The 21,141-nt window shown below is 44.3% G+C and overlaps 1 protein-coding gene across 1 annotated transcript in view; it reads right to left on the bottom strand.

Moving 5' to 3' along the window:
* Positions 1–21,141, bottom strand: part of nkain2 (sodium/potassium transporting ATPase interacting 2) — a 112,367-nt gene that overhangs the window by 50,662 nt on the left and 40,564 nt on the right. The window contains exon 2 of the mRNA XM_085382701.1: positions 759–896. Coding sequence (XP_085238827.1) covers positions 759–896 — 138 coding nt within the window. The remainder of the gene's footprint in view (positions 1–758; positions 897–21,141) is intronic.

The following is a 21,141-nucleotide window of genomic DNA, read 5'->3' as shown; positions in this document are numbered from 1 at the left end:
CGTCTGCAACACGGCGGTACAGTCACATGGAAAACAAAGTGTTCACTGTGCAGTCCTGTGAAAAACTAATTACACTCCATAATTCTAGCTTGTAGAAGCACCTTTAGCAGCAATAAGTTGAAGTAATTGTTTTATGTATGACTTCATCAGTCTCTCACACTGTTGTGAGGGAAATTTTGGACCACTCTTCTTTACAACATTGCTCGAGTGCCTTGAGGTTTGCGAGCATTCGTCTATGCACTCCTCGCTTAAATTTCTGCCACAGCATTTCAATCAGGTTAACTCGTACTAGGGCACTGCAGCACCTTGATTCTTTTTTTCTTCAGCAATTCTATAGTAAATGTGCGAAATGCACGTGTCAAAATAACATGAACATGAATGCCTGGAACCAGATTTCCCAGCAACACTTTACATTGTGATGAGATAATCAGAGTTATTCACTCAAACTGTCAATTTTAATGTAGTGGCTCATCGGTATATAAAATAAATACAGTACATGGTCTTCCATCAATCTTGCATCCACCAGCAGATGCGTTTTTATTAATTATTAATGCAAACTGTTTAAATTTTCTCTGTTATCCATTCAAGTGGATTTCATAGTGCATCCTCCAGGTATGAATGAAGTTTTCACTGTCCTGAACTTTTTTTTAATGAAAGGTTGTGAAAACATCAAACATACTACTTATATAAGTTATAAAGCTTTAAAAAGAGAGAGAGCAGAGTATACGTAAAATGCTTGTTTTGAGTGCAAAACTCACCCCAGTGACATATCTCGGCCTGAACTGAATGGTGCCAAAAAGGCCCAGGATGACAACAATGATGTGCAGGAAGTTGGTCAGGATGGGAGCCCACTGGTATCCCAGGAAATCTATCACCTGGCGCTCCAGCACACTGACCTGATAGAAAAAAGAAGCAAAGGAGTGAGATTAGACGCAAGAAAACAAAGGCATGTTTTCTGTAAAACATTTGACTGTTAAAGGTAAAACTACCAACAGTGACAGAAATGACATAAAACTCTAGTTACAGCTTTGCAGTATGGTACACCTCTACCAACCACGATGGCTTTTCAATAAAAAAAAGGTATTAAGTGTATTTATGTTTGGGAAATGCACTGTAGACACGAGACTAGTGATCCTTCACCCACAGAAAGCCACAAATTCTAAAACACAGATGCTTTACAAGCATCTTGAACCCCAGCAGGACCTATTAATCACCACAGTTTGTAGTTTCATCAATCAGTCTTCTGACCATATGGTCATGACCTTTGTTCCTAAGTAATGGTGTTGCAGAATAAGTGTTTTTACACAATGTTATGATGTCACATTGAAGATGATGCCCTTCTGGATCTAAATGATCCGACTTAGTGTTTTCACCCGTCTGGACATTTGAGAGAAAATTGTGTCATTATCCTTGAAAAACTTCCAAAAACATGTTTCATAAGCCCACAGTGAGCTTGCCCCTTGACTGCCACGTTCAGATCCGTTCATTCTTGAGTCCAAGTCAACATTTGTGCCAGATGTAATTAAATCCCTTGCAGCTGCTCCTGAAATATCGCTTTCACGAGACAGCAACGGACATGAGATTACTGGGACCTTGGTCTTTTGACCTCTGACCACAAAAATCTAATCAGTTCACCTCTGAGTCCAAAGTGAACGTCTGTGCCACACTGGGAGAAACCCGTTTAAAGCTTTCAAAAGGACAGCTTGGCATAGAGATCGGCACCGTTTTTCCTAATTATTGCAGACATGCTGTGAAACCTCAAACAACTGGTCGACCAACAGAAAATTAATCATTAGTCATTAATCATGGCTAACTCCCTCAAATGTAAGGATTTGCTGTGGTTCTTTGTTAAATGCAGAAAACAATTTTGCAGATGAATCGCAGCCTAACTCTGACGTAATATTTGAACTAACGGTGGCTGTTTTTTTGTTTTTTTAATTCACCCCCTTTCTTCAATCAGCTGATTTTTCTGTCTTCTTTACACAGATTTATTTGGGACTCTTAATGATGAACTCACTGATGGGTCTGATAGGGTTAGAGAGGTCATTTATCATAATAACAAATATAAAATGCTTTGTCATAATGAAGTAAACTGTAATCAGTTATACATGCATTACTGTTAAGCTCTCAGGGCTGTGTGTGTGTGTGTGTGTGTGTGTGTGTGTGTGTGTGTGTGTGTGTGTGTGTGTGTGTGTGTGTGTGTGTGTGTGTGTGTGTGTGTGTGTGGTAGAGCCAGTGAGTCTGGGGGGTGAGGGTTATTATCATTCAGTCACTGTAGGCTCATGCTGAGATAGTTAATGAAGTTAGCACAGCGTATGATATGGCACTGCTAAATATATTAACGCACACAGACAAAGACAGGGACAGGGAGATGGTGAGGGGGGAACAAAGAGAGAGCATGAGACAAAGAAAAGGTGTGCACTAAAAAGAAATAGGAAAAAAATATAACATGAAAGCTAAGGATGCCATTATTAGCTTCATTTAGTGCAAATGAGACTGATATTTACTGTTCTACGCTCTCAGCTAGAAGAGATTACACATCATCGACTTACATATCAAATCAAGGGCTTCATTACCAGCCATGACTGTGTAGCTGGTATTGTTTTCAGCTTGTGAGGCTGCCTGTCTGTGAGTGTCTCTCATTTAAATGAATACTGTAGCAGGAGGTAACACAAAGGTGGTCTGTCTGCACAGATTTTGTCAAGATAGCATTGCAACCCTGCAAAATACTGTCCCGAATCATTATGGGTGTGTCGTTGAGTTTAAAATGAACTTTGTTTACACCTGATCTCTTCTCACACACATGCAGGCAAATTTCTGGACGGCTGAGTTCAGAGTGCCCTAAAGGTAAGCCATACGGCAGCACTACAGACAAAGCTAGAGACCGTGTTGAGCTGGGATCACACCAGCAGCGAAGCCTGGGTGTTCTTGGACAAAAACCCATTATGAAAATATTACATGTTCGTACATCAACTAAAGGTGTAGTGTAGTGGTTTACGCATTTGCCTAGCAAGCGAAAGATCCCCAGACGTGACACCAATCTCTTTGGGGTTGCATCAAACAGGGCATGCGCTGTAAAAAGAAATCTGCCAAATGAAACATGTAGACCTACTGTCTGTGGTAATCCATGTGAATAACAAAGCAGCTGAAAGGTATCTGATACAGAATATTTAATATAAGCATTAAAAATACAAATGATTGTGTAACCATGGTTGTTTGTTTGTTCGGTGTTAATGTTCTAGCGCTAGCATGAGGCTATGAACCCATTGTGGTACATTTTTGGCTGCACCAAAAGCCTCTTTTGAAATATACTTTGGTCATTCTCAGATCATCTCAGTCACTTGTACTTTTGAAAAGCTGAAAAAGAGCAACACTACTGGGAAACGTAAAAATGTTTGCCTTGAAAGTAAAAGTTGTGATTCAATTGTGTTCCAAAAGGTGCAAGTTTTACTTTGAAGAAACTTTTTGCAGTTTCTTTCAAATTTAGCAAGTAGTTGGGGAGTTTTTTGGTACAACATCAACCTAGCATCTGCCACCATCCTCCCATAAATGCTCGCCAACCAGTTGTTTTTTCCGTGGTTGCCAGGGGTTACTGACTGATAGGCCTGTGTAAACGCAGCTTTAAGCAATAACTTACAATAACAATGACCAAATCCTCATTTTTTCCTAGCAACCTCATTGGTCACCAGGTGGTCGCCAACTTGTCTCTAGGCGTGAGGACTAACCTAATTGGTAAACACAAGTAATCAAATTTCAACTAAACATTAAAGCATCAAAGTTCTTTTGACTCTTTCAAGCTGATTCTATATTTGTAAAACTGTAGCAGAAGGCTGGTCACTGGTCATTGTTATTTTATATCTCTATATAAATAAAATCATATTTAATACACTTTTTTTAAAATCCCAAAGTTTACGCTCAATATTTAACATAAAGTAGGGCTGATGGGCACTGGAGGAAGTCCTGCACAGATGGGAACATCCCAACAGTACCAGGCACGCTGTCATGACTACAACCGTAACAGTGCATAAACTTCACCAATCAGACCGTCGTTTTAAAAATGAGTTACTGAATGTGAGAGCTACACGGAAAAGGAAGGTGTATGAATGAGTGTGCGGCGTGCTGACATATGTGCATCCATCCATGTGTGGGTTTCTGTGTCAGGGCAGGTCTGCTGTGCTTGCACTTGACAGCACCTGCTGTTATTGGACACACTGGGCTCAGATGGCTCAACAATGTGTGTGTGTGTGTGTGTGTGTGTGTGTGTGTGTGTGTGTGTGTGTGTGTGTGTGTGTGTGTGTGTGTGTGTGTGTGTGTGAGAGTGAGATAGAGAGAGAGCGAGAGACTGTGCCTCTCTGTGTGAGTGCCTTTATGTTTGGATAGACTCTCTCTCTCTCTTTCTTTGTGTATCTGTATTATGTAAAAGTGTGTCCTCCCATTGACAATTATATAGTGGTACAATTGTGTCTCTCTCACAAGCAGGCACACACAACCATACAGACCATTATAAAAAGTCAGAGGCCTCCCAGCCTATTATAGAGGCCTCTTGGGGCCCCTCTTTCATCACCAATAATATAAACAGTCTTCACTCCAGCTGGGACACACACAGACACACACACACAGAGACACAGACACACACACACAGACACACAGACAGAGACACACACACACACACGCACTCACACAAGCAAGAGAAGTCACAGAAAGGAGTATCCAGTGGAGAAAATCTGAGAAATGAAGTAAAGAATTTCTATAGTTTAACTGTCAGTCACTTAAAAAAACAGTTGTCGGGGTTTATTGCTCTAACCTGGGTTCATATAGGAACCAATGAAAGGAATATTCAAATTCAGACCATCTGTTCGTGCACTGCACTCGTCTTTTCATGTGAAACTCTCATTACATGTCTCAGCTGCAAAACAACTAACATCAGGTGCCCCAGTAGATCATCCTTTGTATTTCACTTCTTCAATTCTCCTAACAGAAAGGAGACATGTAAGCACCCCCCCTCACCTCCCTACCCTCCTAACGCCTGCATCCTTTTTCATGAATCGTATGACAGAAGAAACAGTTTGAGTTTCTTCTGCTTTTCAACAACTTTAACTCTGGGGGAAGGGAGATGAAGAGCTGTGCATAGGAGCCTCGTTCCCAGCAGCAGTTTATGGCCTGCATGTAAGCAGATATGGCAGTTTTGTGATACGTGCAGCTGATGAAAGCTTCAGTGGTGTGCAGGTGGAGCTCCAAGCTGGCTAGCCGGGTCCTTTGGGATTAGATGCAGCTCGCTTTGATGCTGCTGACAGATTTGGACATTTCAGAGCCAATGCTTAGGCCAGGTATGCATGCACACTAGGGTTATTTTAAATGCTGTACATACACTCAACAAAAATATAAACGCAACACCTTTGTTACTGCTCCCATTCCCCATGGGATGGACGTAGAGACCTAAAATTCATTCCAGATACACAATATAACCATCCCTCCCAAACAGTGGTCACAAATCAGTCCAAATGTGTGGTAGTGGGCACATCTGCTATATTGAGATAATCCATCCCACCTCACAGGTGTGCCACATCAGGATGCTGATCTGACATCATGAGTAGTGCACAGGTGTACCTCAGACTGCCCACAACAAAAGGCCACCCTGGAATGTGCAGTTTTGTCTCACAGCAAAATGCCACAGATGCCACAAGCAATGAGGGAGCGTGCAATTGGCATGCTGACAGCAGGAATGTCAACCAGATCTGTCGCCCGTGCATTGAATGTTCATTTCTCAACCATAAGCCGTCTCCACAGGCGTTTCAGAGAATATGGCAGCAGATCCAACCGGCCTCACAACCGCAGACCTCGTGTAACCACACCAGCCCAGGACCTCCACATCCAGCAGGTTCACCTCCAAGATCGTCTGAGACCAGCCACCCAGACAGCTGCTGGAACAATTGGTTTGCACAACCAAACAATTTCTGCACAAACTGTCAGAAACCGTCTCAGGGACGCTCAACTGCATGCCCGTCGTCCTCATCGGGGTCTTGACCTGACTCCAGCTCGTCGCCGTAACAGACTTGTGTGGGCAAATGCTCACATTCGATGGCGTCTGGCACGTTGGAGAGGTGTGCGCTTCACGGATGAATCATGGTTCACATTGTTCAGGGCAGATGGCAGCTGAGAATGTCCCAGTTCTTGCATGGCCAGCATACTCACCGGACATGTCACCCATTGAGCATGTTCGGGATGTGCTTGACCGGCGTATACGACAGCGTGTACCAGTTCCCACGAATATCCAACAACCTCGCACAGCCATTGAAGTGGAGTGGACCAACATTCCACAGGCCACAATTGACAATCTGATAGACTCCATGCGACGATGTGTTGCACTGCATGAGGCAAATGGTGGTCACACCAGATACTGACCGGTTCTGGGTCCCCAGACCCCCAATAGCGCAAAAAACTGCACATTCCAGGGTGGCCTTTTGTTGTGGGCAGTCTGAGGTACACCTGTGCACTACTCATGATGTCAGATCAGCATCCTGATGTGGCACACCTGTGAGGTGGGATGGATTATCTCAATATAGCAGATGTGCCCACTACCACACATTTGGACTGATTTGTGACCACTGTTTGGGAGGGATGGTTATATTGTGTATCTGGAATGAATTTTAGGTCTCTACGTCCATCCCATGGGGAATGGGAGCAGTAACAAAGGTGTTGCGTTTATATTTTTGTTGAGTGTATGTACTGTAAATCTGCAGGTGGACACAGCAAATTACTCTCGATATGTTCTGGTCTAGCACATAAGAATACTTGGAGCTCTGGAGAGCCAATGCTTGCATCTATGAATGCGTGGAAAATAAAGTGGGTACTCCATTTCTCTGTTTAACAATGGTTCACAAAACACAGAAAACAACTTTATATTCAGCCTTCTGTCAATCTATCTAATGCCAGCACAAATTCCCTCAGGGACCAAGAATGTTTATTCCACCTACTGTTTTGTTAGCATAGACTGATGCGTGTGCTCTTCCTGGCATCAGCTTCCCAAATGCAGACGGAGTCTAAGTAGAGCTACAGTGAATCTATCACTCCCCTGCTATCCATTTACGTGGAGAGAGGCCAAATTCCTGAGAAAAAATAAAATAGATTCTGGGCTGCGTTTAAAGGGAAAGTAATCTAACTGCCAAAGTAACAAAGACCAATCACCTGCTTGTCTCAAACAATGATTTGAAGCTTTGCAAAAAACGTGATTTTTATTTGTTACCAAGCTGCAGGAGGTGAAAGGTGGCATCGACAGCAGTTTTCCACAAACGACACTGTGACCTCTGTTGCCGGCTAATTTACTCTCCTGTCGTTGATTAGCGCCGTTAATGAAACTCTGTCAGTTACACACACACACACACTGGGGTGCAAAACCATCATAGCGTTTCGAACATTTAGGTTTTAGTGGTGAGTAAAGATACACAACCTACAACACTATCCATGTATCCAGGTTACTCCAGGCCAGTGTTAACTGTGCATATTTAAAGTGTCAGAAACAATAAACGTGTGGATTTTTATTGTTGTTTTTGTAGGCAGGTTATTTGTGGCTGATGTGATTAACACTACGGGCAGATAGGTGCAACATTTGACAGTCACAGCAAATCTGTAGAACGGTTGGCAGCGGCTGTTCTTAACTTGATTATGCAATTGAATGTTTAAAAAAATGTGACATTTGGTTGGGAAAACTAATGATTGATTGTGTAAAAAAAAGCAGGAATACTGCCAGCCGCCTGGTCTCTGGAGACGCACAGAATGCAAAGCAAGGTTTCTGCAATAAAGGTTCATAGGTCGAGAGCTGCTGGGAAGTCTGGGTAAAGTCCAGAAAACTGTGTGGTGTTGCCGAACGCATCGTACTGCTGCTAATGAATGATGATGAACAAATATCAGCTGAACAACTGAGCAAAACTGAATGGTGCCCACTCTTTTACATGTATAAACAGAGGTTATTGTACTGGACTAATTCCATGCACTCACTAAGTGTTAAGCTAAAAATAAATAAATGAATGAATAAAATCCCAATGCTTTGTACTAATAGTGCTTCTGACAGAGTCTGTCAGAGTCTGACAGACATAGGATTTTTAAGACAGATACCATTATTTCGTGATTTGAAAATCGAATATTCTTTCAGACACATGACACATAAACACATTTCCCTAATATTTACTATTATTCGCTCATTTACGCTCTGCCCGACTACCCGCTGGTTTTCGTGTTTCTGGCGTTCCAAACACGGGTGTTGTAAATAGGGACATGTAGAGTGCCCTTTGTTGGACAAACGATGGCAACGTCAACATTTGCAACATGGCTAAAAGAAGTTTCTCACAATTCATTTTTTTCCTTTTTAATTTTTAATTTATCGGCTGTTACAAATGCTGACATAGATCAGCATAGGTCAATAGTACTGGTTGCCGACATATCTAGTAGAAGTAAATATGCCTTTTGTTGAATTGTTTATCTCTGTTGTGACCATAACATTCTATTCAAATTGTCTTCCATTTCTTTTCTTTAGTTACTTTTTTAATGAATTAACTTAACTATCTGTTTGGTAAACTAAGCCTGGCAAACTGGAGACGGACTGAAAAAACCCATGAAGTAAGGTGACATAAGCTAAGCATATCTGCTAAAATATCTACCCACGTCCTCATTTTAGGTTTGGAAGCATTTTTAGTAGATAAAGGCGAATGGCTTAAGCAAGAAATGAGCTGTCGTTTGGGGCAGGCCTCGAAGGGGACTGGTAGCGGCTCCCGGGCCTGGCAGATCCCCATGTACTAAATAGAAGCGAAGAAGTGAAAGGATTGAAAAGGGGAGGGAGGGTGAGGCACATAAATGAGAACAAACAGCTTGTAGAACTGGGGGGGTCATAAGACTCGGAAGGGGCGTGTTTTGAGACGTGGTCCCGCTCCTGATATTCATAAATTTATCTCCAACAAAGATGTATTCCAACACAGCTCATAGCAGGGGAATGTGTATAAAAATGGCTGTAATGCCTGAGCAATAAATGCACAGGTTTTGTAACACCCCTTGAATTAAAGCTGAAAATCTGCACTTCAATCACGTATTGACTAACTGATTTAAACTCTACTGTGGTCCAACAAATTGTGGAGCTAATGATGCCATCAACGTAGTTTCCATCTTCAAATATTTAACTAGTTCAGCCTTATCGATCATATTTAGGTTAAAACACAGCTTATTCGGCTTTGTTCTCACTCTCCAGCTATGCTATGAGTTCAGTTGACTTTAGGCTTGTTGCTTTAGTTTTTACACTATGCAACACCACCCACTTAACATTCAGCCATCCAACTACTGACTAACACACTTCGTGAAGTCAAATATGTTTTTGCTTCTCTTTGGTTAATAAATTGGTAAAAGCTTTGCCTTTCCCATTATTTGTCATGCCTCATGGAGGTGGACAACGAAACACGCAACAGCAGGAAAAGTGTGTGTGCCGCATGGTTGTGGTTCTTGACGATGCTGTGCGCATTCCTCTGGGAGTGCTGGTGGAGGATAGTGACGTGGTGTCAGCAACTTATCGATGCTGCAGCTGTGCAAAGATGCCACACTTCCTCAGCCTCCTCGGAAAACAGACCCACTCCTGATGATGTCATATGCATACTGCGACTGTGGGGGTCCCCGCTATGTGCAAACAGTGAAACATGAAACTGCTGACCCTTTTAACCTCAACAAAGCCAGTGTGGACAGAGGAAGGTTTCCACCCCTCTGCTGTCTTCTGCAGTTCATTTGTGCTGCAAATTGTTTCTGCCACACACGCGCGCACACACACTCGTACACACACGCAACACAGTGATGCAGATGCAGTGAGGGCAAAGACGCACCGAAATACTTCAGGAATAGATTAGCAGCAGAAAGAAATATGAAGCTGATGAAAGGGACAGCAGAGAGGCAGAGCAGGAAAGGGTCTTCGGTGAGGTGGAAAGAGTTGGGTCTATTTGATGATGAATGATAGATGGAAATCAAAGAATGAGCCTCGCTGCCGACAGGAGGACATCTGCACTGCGTGACTATTATGAGACACTGCCGAGCGACGAGTGTCTTTTATCTTAAACACAAGACGAAGAGAAAGAGAGAGAATGAGACAGTGAAGGATGGAGAGAGGGATCTGATGAGAGAACATGAGGAGATGGAGAGGTGATTAGGATCCCACTGTTACTGAGCAAAGAGATGAGTGGCACTGGGTGAGAGAAATGAAAATATCTCCATTCCTCCTTCCTCACCGTCTTTCCTTTCCCGACCTCCCTTTCCTTGCTCTCATCTCCTCATTTCCTCCCATCCTTTTCCTTTTCTCATCATCATCTCCCAGCCTTCTTCCTTCCTTCATCTCTCCTGCATATTTAATATGTATTCATCTGTTAACAGATCTGTTATGTCACAAAACTGCAAATTACCTCATCTGCCCCCTCCCTCTTTTCCCCCCCATTACCTCACTACCTCCCACTTCCGTGCTCGCTTCCCATATTCTCTCCACCGTCTCCCTCTTTGTCCTCTATCTCCTAGTGAAGTTTTTCCTTCCTGTCCCGCCTGCTAGACTCCTCCACCCTCACCTACTTGCTCCCTCGGCTCTTTGGCTGACAGTTTTCGCTTGGTTGTGTGACCTTTAAAAAACTGCTGATCAAATTCTGCCGCTCATCCCATTAGGAACGACAGCGAGGGAAGGAAAGCAGAGAGGGATGAAGGGGAGGAGATCAGGTCAGATGGGCTGTGGTGAGACAACAAGAAGAAGCTGGAGAACGAGCTGGCAGAGAGAAGAGGCAGTATGGAAAGCAGCAGGGATGGAGCAGAGAGAAAAATAAACAGGGAGAGAAAAAATGTGAGAAAATGCCCAGAAACATCATATATGAGTCACGCAGGGAGCATCACGACCGAGTAGCAACATCCAAGCAAATCACAAACACGGTGAAACAAATACGTCCTTTTTTTCTTTACACAACTTTCCTTTTCTGTTTCTCTAATCACCCGAAACTTATTTTTGCAATAAACCTCAGAAGCATTCGTGGTTTTACTGTTAACTTAATTAAGGCCGCCTGCCTGCGCAGTGCCCTACTGTGTACAGCAAAAGCAATCTCCCATCGATTCGGTTCGCACAACGATCAATTCATCTCCATTGGAGGCTATTAGGGACCATTTGTGGCTACTTAGAGCTCGGAGAGAGAGAGAGAAAAGACGGCGGGGAAAGGTGGAGCGAGCAGAGGAGAAGGAAAAAGATGAAAGGATGTCGTGATCCGAAGAAAGGGAGGGAGAGTGTTACGGTCGCTGACCTCTAGTGGCTCTCCCTCTGTAGAAGAGTTGTTTTTCTCCTTTTCTTGTGTTGCAGGTCTGCCTCATGAGCCGCAGCTGAGGTGTGTTCCAGCTCGTCAGCCACGGCATATAGTCTGCCATCCTAAACTGCCACACCCCCTGCCATTTTCCCCATGTTTGCCAGAGCTGTGAGCTGTAGAGTTTTGGGCAGCGGGCCTTAGTGTGTATGTGTGTGAGAACTTACCCTCTGTGAACTTTGGTTTTTCTTTCTTTTATTGTAAGCAAAGGTGTACCCTTATTGTGTTAATTAGTTTGTCATTGTGGAAGCAGGTAGGGGTTCTCTGCCATTTTTGTTTCAACTGTTTTCTCCTGGTTTGGTTAGACAGGGAGCTCAGCCATTGTATTTTGTTTTGGTTAGTGAGTACTTGGTTTTGATTTCTAGCTAAAGTGGGGTGTTTTGTTTATTGTTTTGGCCTTGGAGACCCTGAAGAAAAGAGCTTCCCTGTGCTTGTTTTACTGTAGTAGTTTTAGGCAATAAATCTTGTATACTGACATCTATTTCTCCAGTAGTTCATGTGTTCCCTTTCACTTTGTGTTACCCCTCGCTCCAGTCGACACTTCGTTCTTAAGTGGGGCGTAACATAAGTGGGGGCTCGTCCGGGATTATTTGGGTTATGGCGCAGTTTAGCCTGGGTGATTTTATAGCTAGGCCTGCATTGGACCAGCTTGATGCATGTCGGAAGGAGGATTTGTGTGCTGTTGCCGCGCATTATGAAATCCTTGTGGCCAAGTCCATGAAGAAGAGCGAGTTAAAGACTCTTGTTGTCAGTGGGTTGGTTGGGAAAGGCGTGTTCCCCTTAGAGGTGGTCTCGGGGGATGCCGCGTCACTCCTCGAAACCTCTGGTCATCCTCAGGTTTGTGCTGAGGAGGGGGCGGGGACACCTACGGTGGTCAAACCAGGTGAGGGAAAGCCACCAACCTCTCTTCCACGGTTTGAGCCCTTCTCTGTCGAATCTAGTAATCCCAGTGTTAGTGCACGCGTAAAGGTACGTTTAGTTCGTCTTGAACTTGAGGCCAAAGAAAGGGAACGTAAGGATGAGCTTGAGTTCAAGTTAAAGTGTCGGGAGCTAGAAGCTGAGACATCTATTAGGTTGCGTCAACTGGAGTTGCAAGCTAACAAATTGTCTCCTGAGCCTTCTGCTCCACCTACAGTGAAGGATGAAGACAACAATAGCAATCCTTCAGATAATTCTCCCCCTGCTCCTGCACCTCCGGCATTTGATGTGGGCAAAAACATTGCCCTAGTTCCACCATTCAGGGAGACTGAGGTGGAGGCCTATTTTAATGCGTTTGAGCGCATTGCTATGGCTTTACATTGGCCCAAGGAGGTTTGGTCCCTTTTGCTTCAGTGCAAATTAATTGGTAAGGCACAGGAAGTATGCGCAGCTCTCACTATCGAGGACAGTCTTGTGTATGACAATGTCAAAAGCGCTATACTCAGAGCCTATGAGTTGGTGCCTGAAGCCTACAGGCAGCGTTTCAGAACCCTGAGGAAATCCGCTGCTCAAACATTCCTTGAGTTCGCAAGGGAAAAAGGGACACTATTTGATAGGTGGTGTCAAGCAAGCAAAGTGTCAGAGTTTAACGCATTGCGTGAACTGGTATTGTTGGAGGAATTCAAAAACTGTGTTCCTGATCGTACAGTGCTGTACCTGAATGAACAAAAAGTGGCCACTTTGCAGGAGGCAGCTGTCCTGGCAGAAGAATTTGCTCTAACGCACAAAAGCGTGTTTGTGGGTAAATCCGAATCACACTATCATGAACGACTGGAAAAGGACACAAAGCCTCAACAACCTAGGGGTTCCTTGGGTTCCAAGTCTGATAGACAATGTTTCTACTGTCACAAAGTGGGGCATATAGTTTCTGAGTGTTTGGCTCTTAAACGTAAACAAGTGCCCCAGCGATTAAAACAAGCCAAAGGGGTTGGCCTAGTCAAGTCGCTGAGCTCCCCCCCCCATGTGACCATGAGTGAACCTGATAAGTGTTTTAAACCCTTCATTTTCGATGGTTTTGTCTCCTTAACAGGGTTTCCTGGGGATCAAAAGCCCGTGAGAATACTGAGGGACACGGGTGGCTCGCAGTCATTTCTATTGGCCGACGTTTTGCCAGTCAGTGATGAGTCATCTTGTAACGCTAGTACAATAGTGCAAGGTATTGGGATGGCCTACATACCTGCACCATTACATTGTGTTCATGTGCAGTCGAGGTTAGCCTCTGGTTTGTTCAAGGTTGCAGTAAGAAACTCATTTCCTATTCAGGGTGTTGAGTTTATAATGGGAAATGATATTGCTGGGGACAAAGTACTCCCTGTTCCTGAGGTGGTGGATAAACCCAGCTGTATCCCGGAAGAGGACGAGCTGTTGAAATCCCACCCTGATGTGTTTTCTGTCAGTGTTCTTACCAGGTCGCAAGCTCGGAAGCTGGAGGAAGTGAACCTGAGTGAGACTGTTCTTGGATCTGTTCTAACTGGGGACAGAGAGCCAGCTGCTAGCCCTTCTAAACCAGCGCTCGATGAACAGGGTCTGGCTACTCTGTCTGAGGTTCTTCCTTTGCCGGTCTCACGTGAGTGTTTGAGCCAGGCTCAGGAAAAGGATGAGTCACTCGCTAACTGTTTTAAAGAGGTAAGCGAGTTAGCAAACAATAAAAAGGCACACAGGTTTTATCTTGAGGATGGGTTACTGCTAAGAAAATGGGTCTCAAGACCTGCATTACAGCAGGAAGGAGGTGATGAGGGTTGGGGGGTGGTACGCCAAATAGTCATTCCTAGGGATTACCGGGGTGGCATATTGCAGCTTGCGCATGAACACCCATGGTCAGGTCATTTAGATATTACTAAAACCTATGACCGCGTTCTTCAGCACTTTTTCTGGCCAGGTCTGAAGAAAGACGTTGCCAAGTTCTGCAAAACATGCCAGGTTTGCCAAATTGTGGGTAAACCTAATCAGGCGGTGCCACCTGCTCCTCTTAAACCCATCCCGGTAGTTGGGGAGCCTTTTGAGCGTGTTTTAGTGGACTGTGTGGGTCCTCTACCCAGAACAAAAACGGGTAATCAGTTCCTCTTGACAATCATGTGTGCCATAACCCGTTTTCCTGAAGCCATACCACTTCGAAAAATCACCGCTCCCACTGTGATTAAGGCTCTACTTAAATTCTTTTCAACATTTGGTCTGCCTAGAATTGTTCAGACCGACCAAGGCAGCAATTTCCAGTCAAAACTGTTCAAGCAGACATTACAATCACTTGGTATCAGACACATCCCTTCCAGCCCTTACCATCCCCAGTCACAAGGTGCACTAGAAAGATGGCACCAGACCATAAAGTTGATGATGCGAAAATATTGTCTGGTGACTGACAAGAACTGGGATGAGGGACTGCCATTCCTACTGTTTGCAGCTCGTGAAGCAAAACAGGAGTCCCTTGGTTTCAGCCCTGCTGAATTAGTTTTTGGGCACAGTGTGAGAGGGCCTCTAAAAGCCCTGAAAGAACAGTTTTTGTCTGATGTGCAGCCGCAATCAAATGTGCTTGAGTTTGTCACGCAGTGTCGGGAACGTTTGTACCATGCTTGTGCAATAGCTAAGAAGTCTCTGTCAGCAGCCCAAGGGAAAATGAAGCGGCAGTATGACCGGAAGGCAGTGCAGCGTTCTTTTAAACCTGGTGATCAGGTACTCGTGTTGGTGCCCACATCTGGTCCGTCTCTGTCAGCCCAATTTGCGGGACCATATGTGGTAGAGAGCAAAGTCAATGACACAGACTACATCGTTCGCACTCCGGATAGGAGGCGTAAAACACGGCTCTGCCATATAAACATGCTGAAACTGTTTCACTCTAGGGAAGACGATCGCGAGGGCTCCATCTCACTCATTTCTGTGCCCATAAACCATGATGATGGTTTGGTGAAGGGTAGTGAAGGTCAGCAGAGCGGCAGGCTTGCAAACTCAGAGGTTCTTGGTGCCTTAGACACGTACCTCTCCTATCTTCCTCATGACGAGAGAGACGATGTGAAAGATCTGATCCAAGCGCACCCTAGTCTGTTTGGGGATGTACCGTCTAAAACCCCAGTGTTAAAGCACGACATTGACGTGGGTGATGCGTGCCCTATTAAGCAACACGCATACCGGTGCCCCCCACTCAAGAGGGAATTAATGAAAAACGAGGTACAGTACCTGCTTGGAAATGGTTTGGCGATACCTAGCCATAGCTCTTGGAGCTCTCCATGTCTGCTGACACCAAAGTCAGATGGTTCTCCTCGTTTTTGTACTGATTTTAGGAGAGTAAATGCAGTCACAGTCCCTGACTCATACCCATTGCCTCGCATGGAAGACTGCATAGACAGTATTGGAGCCGCCACCTACATAACAAAGCTAGATCTGTTAAAAGGGTACTGGCAGGTTCCTCTAACTAGCAGAGCCTCTGATATTTCAGCATTTGTTACTCCAGACTATTTCTTGCAGTACACAGTGATGGCGTTTGGCATGCGGAATGCACCAGCCACTTTCCAACGACTTATGAACCTTGTGTTAGCAGACATTCACAGTTGTAATGTGTATTTGGATGACATTGTGGTATATTCTTCTTGCTGGACTGATCACGTGAGTACTCTGAGGGATGTTTTTGCTCGTTTAACCCAGGCTTCCCTAACTCTGAACCTGGCAAAGTGTGAATTTGCCAAGGCGGTAGTGACATACCTCGGAAAACAAGTGGGACATGGCCAGGTGCGCCCCGTGAATGCAAAGGTGGAGGCCGTACTGAGCTACCCGGTGCCCACCACCAGACGGGAGCTCAGACGCTTCTTGGGTCTGGTGGGCTACTACAGATGTTTCTGCCGGAACTTTTCAACAGTGGTGGCTCCCCTGACTCGTCTGTGCAGTCCAAAGGAACCCTTCGTATGGACTGCTGAGTGCCAACATGCATTTGACTGTGCCAAGTCTCTCCTTTGCAGTGCCCCTGTACTGGCTGCTCCCGACTTCAGCAAGGCCTTCAAGCTGGAAGTGGATGCAAGCGCTACGGGCGCTGGAGCAGTACTGTTGCAGGATGGAGTTGATGGCATCAGTCACCCGGTTTCCTACTTCTCAGCTAAGTTCAAGCCTCATCAACTCAACTATTCCACCATTGAGAAGGAAACCCTGGCCATGTTGCTTGCTCTGCAGCATTTCGACGTGTACGTGGGGTCAACCACCACCCCTGTCATGGTTTATACTGACCATAACCCTCTGGTATTCCTAAAGCACATGTACAATCATAACCAAAGATTGATGAGATGGGCGTTGCTTGCTCAGGAGTATAACATAGACATCCGACATCAGAGAGGTGTGGACAACGTGGTGGCTGACGCACTGTCCAGGACCCAGTATTAACCCCTTAACCCCAGTAACGGACCTGGTGGCAGTTGTTAAAGGTGTCTGTTTACTGTATGTGATATTTTATGTGGGGGGGTGTTACGGTCGCTGACCTCTAGTGGCTCTCCCTCTGTAGAAGAGTTGTTTTTCTCCTTTTCTTGTGTTGCAGGTCTGCCTCATGAGCCGCAGCTGAGGTGTGTTCCAGCTCGTCAGCCACGGCATATAGTCTGCCATCCTAAACTGCCACACCCCCTGCCATTTTCCCCATGTTTGCCAGAGCTGTGAGCTGTAGAGTTTTGGGCAGCGGGCCTTAGTGTGTATGTGTGAGAGAACTTACCCTCTGTGAACTTTGGTTTTTCTTTCTTTTATTGTAAGCAAAGGTGTACCCTTATTGTGTTAATTAGTTTGTCATTGTGGAAGCAGGTAGGGGTTCTCTGCCATTTTTGTTTCAACTGTTTTCTCCTGGTTTGGTTAGACAGGGAGCTCAGCCATTGTATTTTGTTTTGGTTAGTGAGTACTTGGTTTTGATTTCTAGCTAAAGTGGGGTGTTTTGTTTATTGTTTTGGCCTTGGAGACCCTGAAGAAAAGAGCTTCCCTGTGCTTGTTTTACTGTAGTAGTTTTAGGCAATAAATCTTGTATACTGACATCTATTTCTCCAGTAGTTCATGTGTTCCCTTTCACTTTGTTACCCCTCGCTCCAGTCGACACTTCGTTCTTAAGTGGGGCGTAACAGAGAGCAAAAGAGTGGAAGAGGAGGAAAGAAAGAGGAAGGGGAAAGGAGCCGTGATGGAAAGAGACAATGATGATCACAGGTGAAAATCTCTATTAAATATCCAATTTCCTCCATTCAGGCCTACTCATTGTCATCACAGCTGTTCAGTTATAGCTGTAATAGCCATAATATCCTTAGTCACTCAGCCATACACGGACTATGCACTATTCCAAGTGGAAGTCCCACTTGAATTAACACTGCAGGATGGCCATAGTCATAAGCCATGCCGCTTTAGTCAAGTCAAGTCAAGTTTATTTATAGAGCACATTTAAAAACAACCAAGGCTGACCAAAGTGCTGTACAGTAAATACAGATAAAAATACAATAGAACACAATTTCGTAATAACACCTCGCTGATAAAAATAAAATAAAAATATATAAAACAAATAAATTAAACCTTTCTAAAAGCCAATGAAAAGAGGTGAGTTTTAAGAGCGGTTTTAAAAGTTTCTAGGCTTTTGGAGAGTCTGACGTGAGGAGGTAAACTGTTCCACAGTCTGGGTGCAGCCACAGCAAACGCCCTCTCTCCCTTTGTCTTTAATTTATACCTGGGAACATCTAAAAGCATCAGGTCGGCTGACCTCAAAGATCTCCTGGGGCGATAAGTACTAAGGAGTTCTGACAGGTAAGAAGGTGCAGTGCCATTTAAAACCTTAAAAGCCAGCAATAAGATTTTAAAATCAATCCTAAAGGCAACTGGGAGCCAGTGGAGAGAGCAGAGAACCGGAGTGATGTGGTCTCTTTTTTTTGAACCGGTCAACAGGCGAGCGGCAGCGTTCTGCACCAGTTGAAGGCGATGTAGACAGGAACGATCTAGGCCAGCATAGAGGGAATTGCAGTAGTCTAGCCGTGAAGTAATAAAAGCATGGACCACTCTTTCTAGATCGTTCCTGCAAAGGTAAGACTTGACTTTGGCTAAAATCCGCAAATGATAAAAAGATCCCTTAACTACAGAGCTGATTTGTTTATCAAGTTTAAAAGCATTGTCAAAAATAACACCAAGACTCTTAATGGAAGAAGTGCAATCGGAGGTTAGGGGTCCCAAAAAGTCAAGAGAGAAGTTGGGATCTTTAGGAAGCCCAAACACAATGACTTCAGTTTTGCTTTCATTAAGGTGTAAGAAGTTAAGAGTCATCCAAGTCTTAATGTCAGACAAGCAGGAGAGTAGCGGCTGCAAAGAAACATTGCAGTTCAACCTCAGAGGGAGGTAGATCTGAATATCATCGGCAAAGATGTGGAAGGACACATTATGTTTACGGAGCACATCGCCCAGAGGGAGCAAGTACAGAATAAACAACAGGGGGCCTAGTATGGACCCCTGAGGTACGCCACAGGTTAAAGGAGCTCTGGGAGATGACAGTTCACCAAGGTGAACAGAAAAACTCCTATTATTCAAATAGGACTGGAAAAACTTTAAGACAGTGCCCTTTAAACCGACACAATGTTGAAGGCGGGATAGCAGTATGTTGTGATCAACAGTGTCGAAGGCTGCTGTCAGGTCCCGGGTTACTAAGACAGCAGCACAACCAGAGTCAACAGTTAAAAGCAAATCATTAAAAACTCTCAGAAGGGCGGTTTCTGTGCTATGCCGAGCTCTAAAACCAGACTGGAACTTCTCATAGAGATTGTTATTGTCAAGAAATAGCTGGAGCTGCGTGAGGGCGGCTCGTTCCAGTACTTTAGACAGAAAAGGGAGGTTGGAAATGGGCCTATAGTTAGAGAGTAGGGATGGATCTAGATTAGGCTTTTTAAGGAGAGGTTGAACAACAGCGTGCTTGAAGGGTGTTGGAAAACAACCAGAACTGAGGCAGGCATTGATCAGGACCAGAAGGAAAGGTCCGACTGAGTCCAGAACCTGCTTCAGAAGCCGAGAGGTGATAGCATCGGTGGAACAGTTGGTAGTCTTAACCTTGCAGACTATTTCATGCAGCTGAGAGAGAGAGATTGGTTCGAACTGATTAAAGGCAGAATGGCACAAAGACAAAACACAGGGATTGGAAGGTGAAGATGGAATGACAGACTGCAGGGAGGAAATCTTGTTTACAAAGAACTTTAGAAAGTCATTACAGAGGGTGGCAGAAGGTGTGAGGCTGGTGGATGTGTAAGGATTTACAATGGAATTTAAAACACGAAACAGAGTCTGAGGTTTATGGACACTACTGCTTTAGTGGAAACGGGCACTGAAAAAACATACCTGTGACTCACACAGGTGACGTGTTGCCTTTATATGAGTTGGATGAACTTTTAGGAGACTTGTGTTAAGCTACTGCTGAGCCTTCAGGTGCACCTATTATTTTTCCTGATCTTATGGGCTTTTGAGGCTGGTGAATAAGATTATGAAACTACAGCAGGAGATATGGCTTCATATTTAGTTCTGGCATAGCGTTTCGTCATGTGGATCTGAAGCTTGCATGCAGAGGTGAGGCTTAAGAATCACAGCAGGGTGTGTATTTCAGCTCCTGGTGATCATATTTCAGAGAAAAGGTGTAGAAAAGTTTAATTAGAATCCGCGACCTGCGACCAGTGTATCCCGGCTGGGATGAGCTCCAGTCACTTGTGACCGTGAGTTGGATAGAAGGTTAAGAAAATGGATGGATGGATGGAAATTGTATTAGAATTTGTCTTCAAAGGTAAAGCCATTGCTGTTATTCTGTTTTCAATGCTGATGTACTGTTTGGTATACCAAAATAGCATGCGAGAATCTTCAGTTACAGTGGAATACTGGAGCATGCAAGCCTAGGACATTACATTGGCAAAATATTTCCACAGTTGAGTCACCTTACATACAATCAGACAATATAAAACATGTACACAGCTTCCAGGTCTAAAATAAAGGCAACATGGAAGCTGAATCGTTAAACTTGTATACTTTTTTGTGGCCAGCAGGGGGTGATTCCTCTGGTTGTAAAAAAAATAAAAATAAAATAAAAACCTATTGGAGAATGGCACCAGGCTTATGACCTTTATGACCTCTATTACTATTTTCGGGTCAGATTATCCAATATATGCTCATTTGCCCTCCCTCTCATATGCTGTCTATGCCCATATTGCAGAACAGTGGCCCATGTTAAACAAATTTGGGCTATGACTGTAATGTGTCTCCAAGTGCAAATGGACTTCTCTGTAAATGACATGAATGCACTAAGAAGTCCAATCACAAAGACACATCCTACTCCGAGGTGCACAGTTTGGGATGCAGACCCCCTTGCAGATTCTGCCAAAGATTATAGTTATTCTGAAAGCATTCAAAAGGTTCTCGGGTGAAAAGCTGCTGGAGTAGGGACTTTTAAGAGATTTAGGATTTTAAGCAAAGGAGAAACTGGCGGAAAGACAAAGAGGTGAGGCGAAATTATTCCCCAAACACTGAATGACAGTGAGTTAATGAAACGCTACAGATTAGACTGTGCAGGGATAATGTTTGTGGTCGATCTCATTAGAGATTCGCTCACATCTCCCACCCAACACATTAACGCTATAATGCCGGAAATGAAAATGATCATCGCAACACGAAGATATCTGGCAGCTGGAAAAATGCAACAGTGCAGCACTGATGTCTGTCGCAACCTTTGATCAGCAGACTGATCGCACACAACAAAAAATAACGACGTCTCCGCCTGAGACACACTTCATTGTATCACAGAAACTGAAAGCAGAACAATTTATTTTAGTCAGTAAAGACAAGAAAAATACTATCAGCG

Source organism: Rhamphochromis longiceps, linkage group LG15 (genome assembly GCF_057381845.1).
Source record: "Rhamphochromis longiceps isolate RC_006_pf linkage group LG15, R_longiceps_female_GT1.1, whole genome shotgun sequence".
Classification (NCBI taxonomy): Eukaryota; Metazoa; Chordata; class Actinopteri; order Cichliformes; family Cichlidae; genus Rhamphochromis; species Rhamphochromis longiceps.
Note: the sequence above shows the minus strand (reverse complement) of the source record. Positions and strands in the feature narration are given on the sequence as shown.